At 37.0% G+C, this 18,434-nt stretch overlaps 1 protein-coding gene across 1 annotated transcript in view; it reads left to right on the forward strand.

The window, feature by feature from the left end:
* The window catches only part of OTOGL (otogelin like), an 89,714-nt gene that overhangs the window by 13,575 nt on the left and 57,705 nt on the right, over positions 1-18,434 (forward strand). Inside the window, exons 9-23 of the mRNA XM_054279577.1 lie at positions 230-357; positions 991-1,097; positions 3,281-3,387; positions 4,085-4,210; positions 4,916-5,024; positions 5,258-5,304; positions 6,672-6,817; positions 8,400-8,523; positions 10,130-10,307; positions 11,059-11,183; positions 12,969-13,178; positions 13,998-14,163; positions 15,233-15,307; positions 15,844-15,896; positions 16,579-16,741. Coding sequence (XP_054135552.1) covers positions 230-357; positions 991-1,097; positions 3,281-3,387; positions 4,085-4,210; positions 4,916-5,024; positions 5,258-5,304; positions 6,672-6,817; positions 8,400-8,523; positions 10,130-10,307; positions 11,059-11,183; positions 12,969-13,178; positions 13,998-14,163; positions 15,233-15,307; positions 15,844-15,896; positions 16,579-16,741 — 1,864 coding nt within the window. The remainder of the gene's footprint in view (positions 1-229; positions 358-990; positions 1,098-3,280; positions 3,388-4,084; positions 4,211-4,915; positions 5,025-5,257; positions 5,305-6,671; positions 6,818-8,399; positions 8,524-10,129; positions 10,308-11,058; positions 11,184-12,968; positions 13,179-13,997; positions 14,164-15,232; positions 15,308-15,843; positions 15,897-16,578; positions 16,742-18,434) is intronic.

The following is an 18,434-nucleotide window of genomic DNA, read 5'->3' on the forward strand; positions in this document are numbered from 1 at the left end:
CCCAAGCTGACACCTTGTCATGTATTTTTTCAATATTTTTATTTAAATGTAGTATAAAATGCAACCTGAAATAAAAAAAGATATTACTTTTCTTTATGACTTGTACTCAGAAATCATCTGTAATTGAGATAATGAACACATTGAAAAATTACTAAAATTTTCAAAGCTGTCTTATGTGTTTGTGTTGGCAATTTTTTACTGTTGTTGTCCTAATGTTTTTATGCAGTAGGTGAATATACAGAAGACATTGCTGAATTTGCAAATAGCTGGGCTGTACAAGCCTCAGACGATATAGCTTGTGTCCCTACTGCTTCAGATTTTTCCAGTCCTTGCTCGGCCAATGCAGAATCCACTGAGGTAAATGAATTATATTTTATGTATATACATCAATGCATGCATATGTATACATGTATTTTCTTAATCTTCACTGCCTACTGATGGTACAAGAATCTAACAATATACACAATGTTGAAAAAGCCTTAAATGCATTGAGGCTTTGGGAAAGATTCAGATCAGGGCTGTTGCTAGGGAGTGCCTGAAATTCTTCATGCGTTTAGCTTAAAAGTACAAAGGCTCAGATTGGATGTGCCAAGTGGCACCAGTCTGTTGGCGGAGCTCTTCATTACTGCATCAAACTTGGGTTCAGTTTCCAGTTCTGGCATCTTGCACCTCATTATTTTAGAGATTGTGAAATATTGCAGAAATAGTTGCAGGTTTGCTACTGCATTGACACAAAATGCTTTTCTTTGTCATTTCACACTTTTTCATCCCAGGTGGTTTAGGACCAGCATGCAGTCAAGAAGGCTTAGGCACAGAGGAAAAATTTTAGGAAGAATAATGAAAGAGATGTAATAGTAAATTGAGACAGCACCATGCTCAAATTTTAATGGGGATATAAAGGACCTTATACTAGGGAAACAAAGCTAAAGAGAATGATGACTGCAGAAAGTATTGGCTAACTTCCATTTACTGATTCTCCTTAATGCACAGGACATATTCTTCAAGTGCCAAATATTCCTACAGTTTCCTTTTCTCAGCTGTCATGAAAGTATAGATCCATATTCTTATATTTCAAGTTGTATGAATGATCTTTGCAGGTAAGTACTTGAATTCTTGTGTATTTAATCTTGACACATGAAATGAATGCTCAGTCTTTTGTGTGGGACCAGAATGAAAGAACATTGTGGGAAGTTGGGAAGAACCAAGTTCAAAATGAAAGAGATGGGGTTTCTCAGGGGGTGATTTGTGTGGGAACAAAGGGCACAGAACCAGCCTCACAAGGGATATTTTCATTGCTAAGGGCTTACATAGATTCAAGGAAACACTAGACAAGTAAGTGCAAGGTAAATTAATGGAGAATCACTCATGACAAAAATGAGTTCCTAATGACAAAAAACCCAAGAAACTTTTATCTGGAGGCCAAGAAACAGAACTATATGGAGATAATATTAGGAAGAAATATCGACAATACTGGAGGAGTTGGGCCATTTGTCAGACACAGCTGGACTGGTTTTTATGACTAACCACTATCATTCAAATCAGTAGAATTTTTACAAAATGGTGCCATTTACTTAAATTCAGAGCTGCCAAAAGAAATTGAACTCGTTTGCTTTGATGGGAGTCATACCCCCTCAGCTGCTGGCATAGTAGGCAACGTGGTATCCTAATTAATTCTAGTCATTCAAGTTAAAATTGTACTCTGGTAATTGAAGAGATAATTGGGAAATGTACCACTTTCTTTTTGGTAAGGTTTTCAAATGAAGAAGTAATTGTCAGAAATAGGAGGATTTTTTCCAGTGTATATAATTCTCAGAGTTTCACCAGTTTAATCAAAAGCACACAGAAAGGATCACAAGACAAAACATAAGGATCCCTCAGTATAATCCATTGCAACTTATTAGTTCAATTTTTGATGAATGTTTAGTTTTCTGATTTACCATAGAGTCAAGATAGAAGAATTTGTGTTTGTAGGAAAACACTGGTGTTGCTCAGAAAAGAGATGAGTTGCCTCTGTATGGTCTCTGTGTAACTCAGGAATTTACTGTGACTTTTGAAGAATAATGAAAGCCATTTTTTTTTTCAAGTAGGATATTGAATCACTGCTGTGGTGTTAAGGAGGGTTGGATTTTTTGTGAACAATCTGATACATGTTGCTGTGAATTTTGTGAATATTAAAAACCTTGAAGTTTCTATGTCTCAGAAATTCATTAATTTAGGCTTATTTTGTTTATAAAGAGACCTCTCTTCTTGTGGCTTAGTGTCAGTTTATGAAGGTTTTTTGTGTGGCCATAGTATAGTCCAAGCATTCTTTCTATTAAGACCCATTTAATTGGATTAGATGAGGAGAGTTGGAGAGACTCTGATCACTGCAACAAAGAGTGTAGTGGTGTTTGATTTGATACTAGATGTGTTGAAAGCAGAATACAAACACAATACAACATATTCTTAAGACGATTAATTTTGGAAGCATGATCTGGTGTGCTAAAGGACAAACTCAGCTGATCTGTCATAAACATGCTTATAATAGAAATGTCATGCTATGACTAGTTGATTTTGGCACCAGATCTTCCACAGTGATTGTTGTGAATTGTTCGACTTTCACAGTAACAAAAGTTTGGTGGTATTTCACCGTATGTGACTTACATCTGAATAAAATTTGAACTTGCCTACATATTAATGAATGTCTTTTTATTTGATTCTGGTAAAAATGCACTGTACAGCTTCTTCTGTATAGACTAAGGCAGAAATCTTGTCTTTGCCCAAGGCTGTGCTGCCCTGAGCCTGTCCACAGTATTTAGTGGATAATAATTCTGCCTCTGAGAACTTCAGCACAAGGTCAGGAGTCCATAATAGGGTTCTCCTCATCTAAGTTCAAGGCAATTGGAGACTTGAAGTTCTCACTTGAACCAGAATGCCCTTTTTAAGTGTAAGTCAGAGTTTCTATGTCATGCAGGATGGAGAAGCCTGAGATGGGGATCTTGAGACTGTTGAGTTGTCCATTGTCTTCAAAGGTCCTGCTTCTCTTTCACTTCTAGTAGCTCTTTTTAAAAATAATAGATTAGTGGTTTCATTCATTGTTGTAATATTAAAATGAAATAACTTTTAGTGAGATCAAATGATAAAACCACAATGTTAGTTCACTCCTTTTTATATTTTCCCTGTGTGCCTTTATGACTGAGTGGTGTCAGCTATGCGTGAAATATCCTGTACCATGTCACATGGCAGAAATTTTTAGATGGGATTTGTTTTCCTTGATTATTCTCTTATTTTATCATTTCAGAGTGGATGATGATGAAACATACTGCAGGGCAGTGACAGAGTACGCTAGAGCATGTTCTCACGCTGGGTCCCCAGTGCGGGACTGGAGGGATGACTTTCCTGCCTGTAGTAAGACTCTTCAATAAAGCATGAACCTTTGAGATATCCCATTTATTCCGTTCAAATATTCCATCTTGACAACATTTTTCCTTGTAGAACTCAAACCTGATACTCAAGCTGATCAGCCAGTTTCACTCTTGCTGGCAAACAACGAAGTCAATGACTTGCTCAAGGAATATTTTAATTCCATTGTGCTATGATTCAGATCCATACAAAATTCATGTTTCTGTGGATTTCTTGAAAAATCATGTGTGCTGATCATATTCTAGGACAAAGAGCAAACATCTGTGGAGATTTGCTGTTGCTCTTCGTCCCAGAAGACCTCTCAGCCTCTCTTGGCCCTATAACAGAATTAACGCAGTTAATCCAGCTCCTTCTTGTTATCACTACCACCCATCAATTGCAGCTCATCCTCATGCACAAGGCTTAGAACTAGATGAGATATGAAAACATTCACAGAATGTCACAGAAGCTATAACATATTTTGGAGAGATGATATAAGGATTTGCTAAAGAGAGACTTAAATATCGACAAGAGCTTCCCCATAGTTCATCAGTTAAAACTCCTCCAAAACACCCATTTTACTTGATCTGATTACCTATCTATACCAGAAGAGCTGCACAATGTTTATTTGACAGAAATGGAGTTTCTAGCATGGAAAGAGAAATTGCACTAATGTTCAGTATACCATGGGGTTTTTTTGTAGCTGAGAAGTGTGAAGACACCTTTGTTCACCGTGACTGTATCAGTTGTTGTCCACCAACTTGCACATTTGAAAAGGATTGTCTTGGCAGCAATCTGCACTGTTTAGATGGCTGTTACTGTCCAGATGGTAAATATTGTCAATGTTATTTCAAAAAATATGTGCAAAGCTACTATACAACACCATAATGATGTCTAAATAGACTGTGGTTAAAGTTAATGCCTGGAAATTATGAATATTGTAAATTCTGCTCTAGATGTTGTTATTGTCACTCTGATTCTTCCCTTTGTTGTGTGATAAACATTTATCTAGATTACAAAAGTGTCTCAGCATGCAATATCAATTAAAATCTGGAGATGTTACTAGTGCTTCCTACAATAGGATATTGCACAGATTTAGTCCGCTTTATTTGAATTATTCAAAAATGTATAGAAATTTTCCTTAAACAGAATGTGTCATGCTCTGTACAAGAAACCAAAGTTTCTGAGACCTGTATGGGACAAAAATTATTGACTGGACTATGAACCATCCTAGTTCTAGACAGACTAAAGATAGTGAGATTTCAGAACCTTTTCATTTTTGAGTCTGTACAGTTTTACATGCTTAAGGCAGACATTTTTCATAAAGCAGCAATACAGAGTGGCAACTTCTTATTAGGGAGCTGTGCTCTGAGCTCTCTGCACTCACTTGGCAAATGTTTTTGCTGGTCCTTGTTTAAGACTGATAACATCACCTCCGGGGAGATTGGAAAGTTTGAGTCAGATGGGGGAAGAGCAGTGATCTGGGGTTGGCTAATTTGTTTTATATCTCATTAATTAACTTCTTTCCCAACAGGTCTCATTATGGAAAATGGAACTTGTATCTCTTTGTCGAATTGTCCTTGTATTTATCATGGAACTGCTTTCCCTGTAGGCTCAAAAATTGAACAAGAATGTAGCAACTGGTATGTGAAAGCCTGTGTGTTTCATCTCCCAAGGACTACTGTCCATAGTTAGTTTAACACAGTCACACAAATTTTAAACAATAGTTACTGTTTATGTTTTACAGTCTGAGGCCTGCGTATCACTAAAATATACAGGCTATTCTGTGTGAATTCAAGGCATATTAATTAACTCAAAACTACTTATTTTGCTAAAAATCTGAACACTATTACTGTTGTGTGATTTTCCTTTCTAGTATTTGTGTTGGTGGCATTTGGAACTGCACTGATCATGATTGTCCAGGTATTTGTATTTCATTACTCTTTTCTCATTTCATGACAAAAATGATAAACTTTTCTGAAGACACCAGAACCATATATGATCTCAGGCTTTTGGCCGCCAGTTTAGGAAGAAAGATTAAGCAGGTGGATATTGACAGTAGCTGTGGGCCAGCTGGAATGAAGCTGTTATTTGCCTGATCATACTCATTCTGCCTTTTCCCACATGCTTCCCCTACCTCTGTGCTATCCTCCTCTTGTTTTCTATCTCTTGTTTATGCTCTGTGTTATTTGCCACAGATGGTGTATTTTTATTGCCTGTGCAGTACCTAGGCCAGGTATAAGGATCTCTTCACTTTCAGGTGCAACTTTATTGTAAGTAATAGGAAAAACATCATTCTGATGCTGTAGACTGCATTTTGTCTCTTGTAATAGCAGTTCATGTTTGAATAATCATCCTTATCTTTAAAGATATCGTGTCTCTGTAATGAGTTACACAGAGGAGCATGCAGCAGGCAGGTGGTGAAACTCCCTTGATAGTTCTGTACCTCAGACAAGGTTATATTATGAAGTTTGTGAAAGTTTTTTTTTTTACAAATTAGGGAGCCCTCTTTGAATGAGGTAATAAGACTTAACAGTTGCTAAGCAAGGCTTGACAGTGTGGATCTGTAATGTGAAACAATTGCCACTGAGAAGCACTGCCTATGTCTTGTGTGTGTTGTGTATGCTCATGAGGGGTTTATTACAATTACTTTGGCCTGGTCCTAGGGACAGAGCTGCTGTGAGTAAGGGGAGCAGGTTAGATGTGCTCCAACAGAGCACCTCCTGCAGCCAAAGTGGATCTAGTTTGTGTGCTCTGATGTTATCCCATGGTGTGAATGAAAGTGTGGTAAGTGGGGATGAACTGGAGATTTGCTTCAGCAGTGCATTCCTGATTTGAACTGGAAAAAAACCCCAAAATGTGTGCCCTGATGACACCTGCATCCCCTGCATACCTGTGGTAGTGAGTAGTTCCATAATACCTAGAAGGATGGAGAAGAGGTCCTCTTTCATACTGAGTCATTGGGAAAAAAAAGACAAAAGATTCTAGGATACTTCTGAATTGTAGTAAAGAGAAAAGTCTTTTGTATTTTAGTCACAGGCATCTCACCTAGTTAGAACCAAAAGGTGCTGCCCATGGATGTGCTCTTTATGAGAGGGCATCTGTTGGAAATAGATGTCTCTAGCGTAATTCGTTTCTAAATGTCGTTATTATTGGATGGATTAAAGTCAGCCTGGGTTTTATACTTAGAAATTGTGAGAAAGTTTCTTATTTTCTCCTCTCTTACATGATTTGCAGAATAATGATACATTCTTATGTAAGAGAACATTCTTTATACTTTTTCTCTCAAGCTGAGTGCTCCATCACAGGCAGCTCTCATTTCACGACATTTGATGGGCGCCATTTTACCTTTCTTGGGATTTGCCAGTATATTTTGGTAAAAGGCACTGGAAAAAACAAATTCACAATCACTTTACAAAAAGCACCTTGTGGACAGGTAAGATACATTTTTTTTAAATGTTGAAACAATCAGGTCCGTCCATATTTCAGGCAATCTTCTATAAATTCTACTGTAAACTACTTGGTAATGTTACATAGAAAATATAAACTGAAATCATCTTACAGCTTTTTTTTGGTTATTTTTTGTGTTGCTACGTGTAATACTGCCCTTTGTAAAAGCTATAGCAACTTTAGAGGGATCAAGTCTAAAGAGTTACTCATTTATGCATATCAAAGTTGTATAAACACCTTTAGTTATGGCACCAACAGATATCAGACTTTGGAAAAGCGGCTGTTGGCAGAACTGTAGGTTTAATACATCACTGTTTAGGCAAGAATTTTTTTTTTTGCTAGCTTTAGATTTTATTTGATATAACATATTTTATTTGTTGGAACAATGTCTTTTAGAAAACCATCTATGAGACTAGGCACTACACATACTTGTTTGAAAATATTTTGGCAGACATTCAACAACAGACTTTAGGAATAAAGGTGCTTATAAAGAGTACTTACCTTTGAGAGTGGATTTAATGGTGCTGTTAGACTCTCAGTAGAAGGGGCCTTGAGACTGTGACTCACAGCTGACCATGTGCTGAGGACAGGGATGTCTGGACACCTCAGCAGGGGGCAATGCCCTACTCTGGGACTGTCTCTCATGTCCTCCTTTCAAAAGCTTGATTATGATCTGGTGCCTCTCTACCTTTCTTGTAAGCACCTCCTTCTCCTGCACAGGTATTGTTTTTATTATTTTTCAGTGGCTACCCAACCAACCATTTCATGCTTGAGACATTTCAGGTGGCCTCAAGCATGAAAGGGTTGGTTAGGCATCCACTGAAAAATAAGGTTGCCACTGGTAATAACCTTTTGTAGAGCTCTAGGCACCTTGAAAAGTTTCTGGATGAAAACAGAGGGGACCCTGGGGAGCATAAGATGCTTGGTTTTGGCCAATTCAGCCTTGGCTTTTGTCCTGCGTTGAGGTTCATAAATTCTGCCTGCATTGCACACTAAAATGATGCATGTGACATGGTTTATAGGTCACAATTTTTCAATTGTCAGATATTTATAAATTATTGTAATGTAATACTGGAGAATTTATGTCCTTTTTATCTGCAATCAGAGATCATCACTACATTTTATGTGTGCCAAAGTTTCTTTCTCCTGTGCTGCTGCATTTGTGCTCTGGTTGCAGCAGCTTGATTTAGATTGAGTCAGACCCTGGCTCTACCAGTGGTTAACCCATCAATGAGCAGTACCCAAAGTGGCTGTGCAAGTATGGAATTTTCAACCCAGTATCAGTACCTGGGGACCTCTGTCGACTTTCTATAATACTGCCATAATACCTAAAATGCATTCTCCTAGCATATGAAGATTACGCATAAGCAATGTTATATGATGTTGTACATACAATTTTGAGTGCCTTGTTTAATGTTTTGAGTGATAGTTTACATCTGATTTACCTGATGACAGTTCTGATCTTTCCTTTCTATATGCTTTTTTCCCCCCTGTTTGTTTGCTTCTGTTTTCCATGGTAATATTAATGTCATTGTCTGTTTCTGATGGTGAAACTTGTTTCTCCTTAGAACTTTGACCATGCCTGCATTGAGTCTATAACACTGGTTCTTGAAGATGACGTGAGGAAACAAGTAACTCTCACAAGATTTGGTCAAATCCAAGCTGTCCCTAACCAAGTTTTTAACCTCAATGGTAAGAAGTGCATGAAGAAGAATATTACCAGAGTTCACATTCTGTCTCTTAAATGCTCCAAAACTTTTTAATAATATCAGTCTTTGAAAAAGGAACTTCTTTAAACATAACTTATTAAAGCATACAATCACTTACTTCTTAGAACATTAGTAATAATTATAGAAATTTACTTTTATCATCTGTAAAACAATTATTCATTATGCCCTCATTTCTTTGCATTTCTTATCTTATAGAGTACTTAGAAATTCCACTTATTTTGTTTGTGTTTAGGGGGAGAGAGGTAAGAAAAAGAAAGGAAGTGAAGAGATCTTGATGCTAAGGTCTAGCTTGTTTAAAGCTTTTTAGACTAAATAGAATGGAAAAGGATCCATGTGCTCCATGGGATTTATACTGATTTCACTGCTGACTTATGTTGTGATTTCAGACAGGTTACTTCATCGTTTTGGAAAGGATAGTAAAATAAACCAGCCTTAAAAGCATGTTATAAAATTAAGCACTGAAGGTAGAAATGATACTGCTAAATTTTGAAATTTACAGTGACCAGTTAGTGGAATTTTAGTCTCTCAAGAGTTAAGTGAGAGTAAAGTTCTTACCCAGCCTTCTGCAAAACAGATTTTAGGGAGTCCTGTGCTGGTGATTGCAGTTATGTCTTTTCTTCATTGAATTTGTGCAGTCACAGTACTGCTTTTGGCATTCACAGTTTTCTATGGCAATGAGCTTCATAGCTCAGTTATGCTCTATGTTGACAGTTCTGCTTCATAATTTGATTGGTAACTTCATTTTATTCCTTTTGAATTAGTCCCTACTCACTTTCTTGTCTCTTTCCACAGTCTGCAACAAATATAATTTATGAAAAGTATTTTGGTGTCACATTCTTGATAATTGTGTGTATCTAGTAAGGACATCCTTAAGGATTTTGTTTTCCTCTCTTCAATCTGTGTGTGTGTGTGTGCATGTGTAGAGGCTGCTTATGAAGGTAGATCTACTTGAGGCCTTCAACTGCAAGTAGCCCAACAATGTGTAGCAAATGAATGTTGTGACTGTGAAATTTCCATTTCCTCACATAACGGATTTGCCGGAAAGGAAAGCTGGGAATTTGATAGGGGCTCAGTTCACATACAGTCCAAGGAAGGAGCTATACTGATGTCGTGTCAATAGTGGTAAAAGAGAATCTGCTATCTAAAGATTCAATATACTTTACAGAAATCTGTTACTTACTATTGTAATATCACTGGAGACTAAGAAAAAAGGGGTTTCTTGTCTTGCCTTCTCATTGCCAGGGGCTTGCAGTTGCTTGGATTTCTTCTGAAATAGAAAAAATCCAAACAAAGAGAGGTGCAAGCATGGTTTCTAGATAACTCACAGGTGCAGAAAGCTGTGACATTTTTAAAATGTCAACAGTAGGTGGAATTCCTGATTTGTGTTGTTACCGGAAATAAGCTCAGATAGAGAATGGGAGAGGATATTTGGCCAATGGTGAGGTTGTGCATAGTTTTTCATTTTATGTCTGAATTTTCAAAATTTTTTTTGCTTAATGGGTAAACCAGTACAACCTGGAAGCTGGGTTTCAGTGTCTTTGTTTTTCTTCTTCTTTTGCTATGTTCAGGGGCTATTGAAATTCAGAATATATCTTCTTTCTTTGTTCAACTGAAAACTAGTTTTGGTTTGAAGATACTGTTTTCTAAAGATGGAGAGAGGATCTATGTTCAAGTTGATGTCAGATGGAAGAGAAGAACATTAGGACTATGTGGAACTTACAATGGAAATTTAAGAGATGATTTTCTGTAAGTTTCATGTTGTGCATTTATATTGTGTTTAATAACAAGTGAAAAGTTTTGTTGAACATAATCATCTGATAATTTAATTTCATTAACATGCTCAAACTTTATTAAACTAACCAATATAAAATGTCCTAATTAAAATGGTAGTCACTTTTATAAATATGATAGTAAAAAGCTTATGCATTTTAAGGTGTTTTTTTAAGTAATTATAGAAAGCTACCATATTATTTGTAGAAGTTTCTGGATGATGATATTATTTGAATGCACTTTTCCCTTTCTTGTTGCTCCCTTATCTTCAGAGCAAATATATGAGCACTGAGAAAAAGAGTAGGTGATAATACTTGTATTAAATATTAATACTTGTATTAAAACACTTACTACTGTTTGATTTTCCTCCCCACGCCAAGTTTTAATGTAAAAAATGTAATTCTGCACCACAGGAATATTTTAATTAGAAGGGCATAATTTGCTTACTTTTTAACTTTATTTCCTCCAAATTTCCTCAAGCTATAATGTCACAAAACTTGTCTGCACAGCAGACTTAGAATGTAGGGACATTTTCACAGGAATAAAATATTGAGGAAAAAGTTTCAAATGCCCTCTCTTCTTTTATACCTCAGAGATGGAAATTCTTTTGGCACACTGACTATTCAATGTGACTGTACACCTAAGCCTCTTAATTGACCTTGCATCCCCACCCATGTACACCCTAAGGTCAGCAGGATGCTTGCAGTGTTGATGTTTTCCTTTTCAGATCTCCTGCAGGGATGATAGAAGGGACCCCACAACTTCATGCCAATGCATGGAAGGTTTCCTCAGCTTGCTCCATGCCTATCAATATTCCTGTTGTTGATCCCTGCAATGTGAATCAGCAAAATGGTACATTTTCACAGGGGAGTCTGGACTTAGCTGTATCTTATTATTATGGGACAGTTTTTCTTTTCTCTGTGAAAAAATTGCACATACATGTATTTCAGCTTCAGGTTTAGATGTGCACTTTTTTTTTTTTTTTTTGGCATTGGCAAAGATCATTTTCCCATACATTTTGTAAGTAAAATGAAGTTAGTACTTGATAAATAAAAGCTAGTTGGTAATTTAGTGCTGGGTGTACTGACTATGAGCACTAAATTCTGCTGATTAGTATACATGCAGCTTTTTAGCTATTTATGATCCTGTAAATTATGCCAGTTGACAGGAAAGATTGATGCATGATTGTTAAAGAAAATACAGGAGACAGTGCTGAGATCAAAAGTCCTGTCTCTGGCTTCTGCATGATTATTGCACTAAAAATTTCTTTATCCTCCATCTATGTTCTCTGACAAAAACTGTGGCAGGCAATCTGAGAGCCTTGAATTTGTTCAAATTCCTGGGCAAGGATTTAGTTTTGGCTGGTTGGCATGCCTATGGTTTTTGTTGAACTTTCACTGTCTCCTTTTTGCATTGCTGTTCTTTTCAATTAATGAAGACAATGGGTAGACTGTAGTTGCCAATTCTGACAGAATGTAGTCTAATATTTTTAACATTTCAGACATCAGATCTCACTAGGGATGTGGGATTTATCCATATTTAAAGCCTGTAGAAGCAAGGCTAGAATAACAGTAAATCTCTAACAATGTGGGGAATCCTAGGAGTTTTTATACACTCCTTGCTGTCTGTCTTCTCAAGACAGCCAGACCTCTCAGCCAGATCAGCTCAGAGCCTTCATGCCTCACCCTCAGTTCTGTGCTAGCTCAGTGAAGGTGGAGCTTGACATAAATGTGTGCTGCTTAGAGCAGGAGAGTGGACTGCATGACTTTCTGAGGGTCCTTTCCAGCCTGAATTTCACCATGATCCTCTAAGAATCACTGTGAAAAAGCAGCAGAGAGTGAAGTGATCCACACCATGCCACAAGCACAGGCATCTTTTTCAGGTCTAAGATGATAGTGACCTGATCAACAAAGGAAAAAAAAAAAGATTGTTTGGTTACTTGTTTTGTCAGGTTAATTTTCAACTGAGTTAAGTTGTTAAGTTCAGTCCTTGAATCTAGTTTACTGAGAGAGTCCAAAAAATGTGAAATTCTTCTGTCAATGTGTGTCTGTGGAAATGAACATGGAGTTTGAAGGAGAGGTGCATTCTTTTAGCAGCAAAAGTGGCTTAAATATAATCCACATCACAGAGTTCCTTAGCTATTCCACCACTTGTGGTGGCAGTCTGCTTCAGTGGCTGGAGGGCAGGAGGAGGGTTTGTTGCTGCTAGAAGGTGTATGGCCAGGTTGGGATTTGCATGCCCTCAAGCTCTGCTTTGTAATGATTCCTGAGACCACATGCCAGGAAGTACATGGCCATTGTTGATGTTAAAGCTAAATGAATGTCAAGTAGGAAAACCATACTCCAGGCTTTGGGGGACTCTAACTATTCTTTTGAAGTATATTATTTTGCCATTTAAATTTCCTGTGTTGTAAGAGGAAGGCATAACTTAGTATTGAGTTTTAGTACAGTTATTTTTATCTTAAGCAGAGTTCTCTATTGAGGGAGTTGCTTGTAATATCAATTTTAAACTGTAGAATTGTATGCAAGTGTTTATATTGCACAGCTGGCTATGTTTGATTTTAATATTTGGTGCTATTGATTTGACTAACTGTCATATTAAAATGGACCTGGCTAAAACAATGTCACCTTCTCTTAGCTGGGTATGCATCTCACTGTGATATCATCAACCAAGAGGTGTTTGCTCCCTGCCATGCCTACATCAGTCCAGGGCTGTACTACCAGCTCTGCCGCTTCGACGCGTGCAAATGTGGAAGCAGCTGCCTGTGCAACGCTTTGGCACACTATGCTTATGTCTGTGGCAAGCACGGCGTCGTCATTGACTTCAGATCTCATGTTTCTTACTGTGGTGAGTAACATTTCCATAATGGAATATCTTTTAGAAATGTGTAAAACTCTACAAATTTCAATCACTCCACAAAATATAAGGGTTGGCTTCTTTTTCTTGGAAACTAGAGTTGTGCCGTGGTGTAATGATGTACAAGGGGAGAATGGTAACAGCCTCTACATTAAGTATCTGAGTCGGTGCTCCTGAGCTGCCTCATAGGAATGTCTGCCCTTTCTATTGCTCACAGAGAGAAATGGAATTCTTTCTTTGAAGCCCTAAGTCATATGGAAGCCCCTATTAGGATAAAGGAGTCAGGGAGTGGCAGGAGTGGAGCCATTCCCTAAGGGGGGGTTGACAGGGTCTCCCTAGACTGGACAGGACAGGGTGTGTGATACAGTAATGATTTAAAACAAAGCATTTCACAGAATCTCAGAGTATCGTGAATTGTAAGGGACTCACAAGGGTTATTGAAATCCAACTGCTGTATTTCTGTTTCCAACCATATAACAATGCCTCAGCCTTAGCTAGACCTCTTGGAAGGCTGAATTACTAGATAGATGCCAAATCTGACATACAGAAAGGACAGAAAGCTACAGTTTACAAAACAGATGATTCCAGTCAAAAATTATTTTAACAAAAACCCACCTTCATCTTAATATATCTAACTTCAGAAATTGGTAACATGGCATATTTTTCTCATGCTTTTCAACTAAACCCAGTGCCACAAGAGACCACTTTGCTTTGATTTTCTTGAACTTCCATGATACAATACTTTGTTTTCCGTTTTTCACATTTTAACAGTATGCTGTTCTCCCTTCATTCCCCCTCTCTTTCCTCCAGCTGTGATGTGTCACAGTGGTATGCTTTATCATCAGTGCTCTTCTTTTTGTAAACATTCCTGTGCTTCACTTTCCATGGCAAATATCTGTGCTGATGACTGTGCAGAAGGATGTAATTGTCCTGATGGGAAGTATTTTGAAGAGTCAGTCAACTTTTGTGTATCAATGTAAGTAATAAAAAAGTAGAATATATGTATGGACACAATTTCCTCTTTCCAGCAAGATTTAAAGTAGCTTTTCTGCTGTTTCCCTCAAGATGCAGATTGCCTAGAGAAGATAACAATTGTGTAACAAACAATATGTAAAGATTTAATATTCTGTTTTACCAGTCAATACTCCTCTGTTACTGTGTGTACATGTATCTGCTTCACTTTAGAGCAGATTTGTCAAACTGCTTTAGAGAAGGGTAGTGAAACTTTTTAATTCATGGGATAGCATTTTCATATGAAAACCTTGGTTTTAGCATTTGAAAAAAAGTGAGAAAGAATCTATAAAGCAACAATCTATAACGAAAGGGATGGTAGGGGAAGAGTGGCTAGAAGTGTCTTTTTTCTGTGTCACAATGCAAAGCTCTTCAGTTAAATGGGAGGAAATAGTCACTGAGAGGAAAAAGTTTTTGTATATTGCATACCCAAAATTTTAAAGCCTACCACCGTGGGCAGTTACAGAATTATTTCCATTCATTGCAACATATGTTTTGGGAAGATCAGTGAAGTTCATAATGTAGGGATAAAAACTGTTTTAAACTATTAAAGAGTGTGAATTGTCTTCTTATTCACACATTTTTTCATTGTTTCTAGATTATTTTATTGCTACTTCTAACCTGTCTGGCTCTTATCACGCAGTTAATGGATTTTGCTATGATAATTTTTCTACCTCATGGTATTAAGAATACTTTGAATGGGAAATGCATGTTTTCATTCTGCTCCCATACTGAAAAGGAAAAGTCCTTTCTATTAGAATATTGCACAGAAACAGCCAAAAAAGAGTACAGAGACAGAGGAAAATCCTGGCTTCGCTGAAGATGATATGAGTTTTGCCACTGACTTCAATACAGTCTGAGTATCATCTTTAAATTTTTGTCTTTCAAAGAGAATTGTACATATAAGGATTGAGCTAATGAATTAAGTTAATGTTATGATGTGACCTGCATATCATAACAGCTTGATAGAGGGCCCTTAAATCCCATTGCTTTTCTTGATTTTCTACCTAAATGCATGAATATTCTTTTAACAGATCTGGCTGTCATTGTCATTACAAAGGCAAAGCACTACAGCCTGGAGAAATCCTTCCTACGCCAACAGGCTCCTGGTAGGTTTGACTGCAAGAGTTTTATCTTTCTTGTATCACAGTTTGGACACATCTTAAAATGGTTTGAGAATTTTTATCATGTAGATTGAAAGTTTATTGTATCAAGATTTTTTTTTTTTTGCATACTTAGTAATAAGAGAGCCTAGTATAAATTGGATTATGTACCTGATTATTTTAACAAAATACCTGGAGCATTCTTTAATCTATGGTGGATAAGGTTTTGTGTTATACTGCCTGCATCCTAAATCACTTGGCCCTCCATTCTCAAAGGGTTTGACATACTCAGCTTTTTTTTTCTTTCAGTGGAAGTTAGGAAATTACATAGTACATAAACTATGAAGTTAGGCCCTCTTTACAGATCAGGAATTAGAAACTACCAAGACAATATTGAGCAGAACTCAAGCTTTTGGATTTTAATCCTCTTTCTCCTCCTAATTTCTGTTGTTTAAATAAGGTTGAATTGTATAATATTTTTTAACATGGTGACTACAAAGCATTTTCCTTGAATAAACATGGGTTTCCTTTTTTTTTTCTAGCCAATGTTTGAATGGAACAGTGACATGTATTGAAGCCACTACAGAAAACATAGGTAATTTGCAGTCTTATTCCATATAAAAGTTGCACAAATATAGAATTTGATATTGAATATTGATTTGGTTTTCTCCTCATATGTGTTTAAATGATGAGATGCTTTATATTACATAATATTTAAAATAGGAGGTTAGGAGCACAAATAGTCTTGGGGGGCTTTCCCTCTTTTTCTATAGCAAATTCTGCTACTCAGTCACTTGGAAAATTAAAAGAAATAAATAATTGCATGTGCCATCTAGGTCAATGTGTTCTCATGGGAATACCTATAATTAGGCTCACTGTCCATGTTTAGGAAGATTTAAGACCTTGATTTCTAACAAGTAAATTTTTAATGCTTTTCTAATGTATTTAGAAATACTTTGAAAATTGTTGCACTTCTAAGGGTTTTTTCTGCCTAAGGTGTAATGATTCTGTCATTAAGAATGGACTATGTGTGAGATCCTGGACACATATATCCAGATGCTTAATATTATTGGTTTTTTAACATTAGTACCCCTATAAATTTTATGTGTCTGTAATATAGATTATGCCATCGACTGTTATTCCAATTGCATTCTTATATGAACTGTAATGTAACGTCCCTTTGTATCCCAATAAATAAATTGTGAACAAAAACAAATAGAAAACCTTCAGTGTAAAAGAGCAGTTGATCTTATTTAACCTTCATTTTGCATTTGAAGTTCACATATGCCCTGAAGGAAAAATCTACTATGACTGCAGATCTCCTGTGCCTGGGTTACCAGCAGCGGGTGTGAACTGTGGGATCTCTTGTGCGAACCTTGCCATGAACTTCTCCTGTGTCCCCTCACCACCCTGTGCAAGTGGCTGCATTTGCCCCCCTGGGTAAGCTTTGATGGACCAACCTGAAGCACAAGCCAAATGCATATTTTCCACAATTCAACTCTGCACATTTTTTTTGCTTGTTAAATTCCAGTGGTATCACACTTCTAATTTTGAAACAATTGTTCTATAAATTGTCACAGACGCACAGTAACAGCTAAAAGGCCATCAGATATCCAGCTTGCTACTATTCCAATTGGCTGGTATTTGGAACTCTCTGGACAGGAGATGACTTCCACCATTTGCACAGTTAGTTTATTTGAATGTAAAAGCAAACGTGACAAAATATTTTGATGGAAACCATTTGTGCTTCTGTTTATTGCTGCCTAAGTCTTTGTCTCACCTAAATTTCTACTCAGGCTTACATTGCCGATGCCCAGCAAGGGGCAGGGAGGACAGGTGTATGAACTAGTTTCTGCCCAATTTCCCTTCATTCCCTCTGTCCTTTTCTTGTTTTCTCAGCTTGTGTGTTTGGATTTGGTGCCCAGAAAGAGTCAGCTGAACTTGGCAGGGGTCAAATCCAAGTATTAAATCTGAAAACTTCTCTTTGTGTCAGGATCAATCACCACTTGTTCCATTCATTTCCATTTCCTCCTCCTGTGTTCATTTTCAGATTGAGGAGTCAAATATACTGTGCAAATTGCTGTAATTGCGTCTCATCTTAGGTGGAGTGCTCCCTTTTTTCTCTCTCAACTTTCCATTTTGTTTCACTGTGTGTATAGCCAGGTGGTCTCCTGAGAGTGTATCCGTTGTGCACAGATCAGAGTATAAAAGAGACTGTCATGATTCCCCTTCCTGCACCTTGTGATGTTCACAGATGACTAAGCACTGGTAAAGGTCGAGATTTCAGGCAGAGCTATTTAAGATTTCACTAGCTCTTACACGGTGTTCTGTAGTCCTCTAAAACCTCTGCCTCAACTGAGAACTTAGCTTCCAGGACCATTAGTGTTATGGGAATAAACAATTATTTTAGCACAAAAAGTGTATGAATCTGTAAAAGTAGAAAACTAGTAACAAACTGAAGCATCACTGTGATATTTACACGAAATTAAACTACCAGTATTGACTTGAAAGTTCATTTGAAAATTTGAAGAAACTGAAGTAGAAGTTTAAAAAACAGCTAAAGCCTTGTTTTCACAGTCATACCATTTCAAATTGAGTATTACTTGATTATTTTCTGAGATATAACAGAAGTACAGACAAGCAAAATCCTGATTTTCTATCAAATAATAGAGTAAAACACATGAATTATTTTTATTACATAAGAGAATAAGCAGTCTTTTTGCTATGAGGTTGAAAAATAAGTGTACAACACAGTGCATTTAGTAATGTCCTCATTGTTAAATTGCACTTAATTAATGACTTTCAGCCTCATGGGTCCAAAAAGTGAGTATGGCTTTTAACTTGGAAGGGGACAGCTGTATTATCTTAAAAGCTATTTTCAAAAGGTCTCTTTTTTATATAGGAAAATGTTGAACATATATCTCCTGCTATTAAATCTAAGTGGGCAAGTCATTAAAAACATGATGTGAGACATTGTACTGTAGTGCAGTTTTTAAAATGCTCTTAAGTGGCGTTTCTTCTCCTTGGTTCTCCTTTCCCACCTTATTTCTACTACTACCCATTGTTTGGCTGAATGACCTAAGCTTTTGGGGTGGAATCCTGAATTCCCCTGGAGACTGGCACCTTATTCTAG

Source organism: Melozone crissalis, unplaced genomic scaffold (genome assembly GCF_028551555.1).
Source record: "Melozone crissalis strain CALT ecotype California unplaced genomic scaffold, PUWL_Pcris_2 ptg000004l_1, whole genome shotgun sequence".
NCBI lineage: Eukaryota > Metazoa > Chordata > Aves > Passeriformes > Passerellidae > Melozone > Melozone crissalis.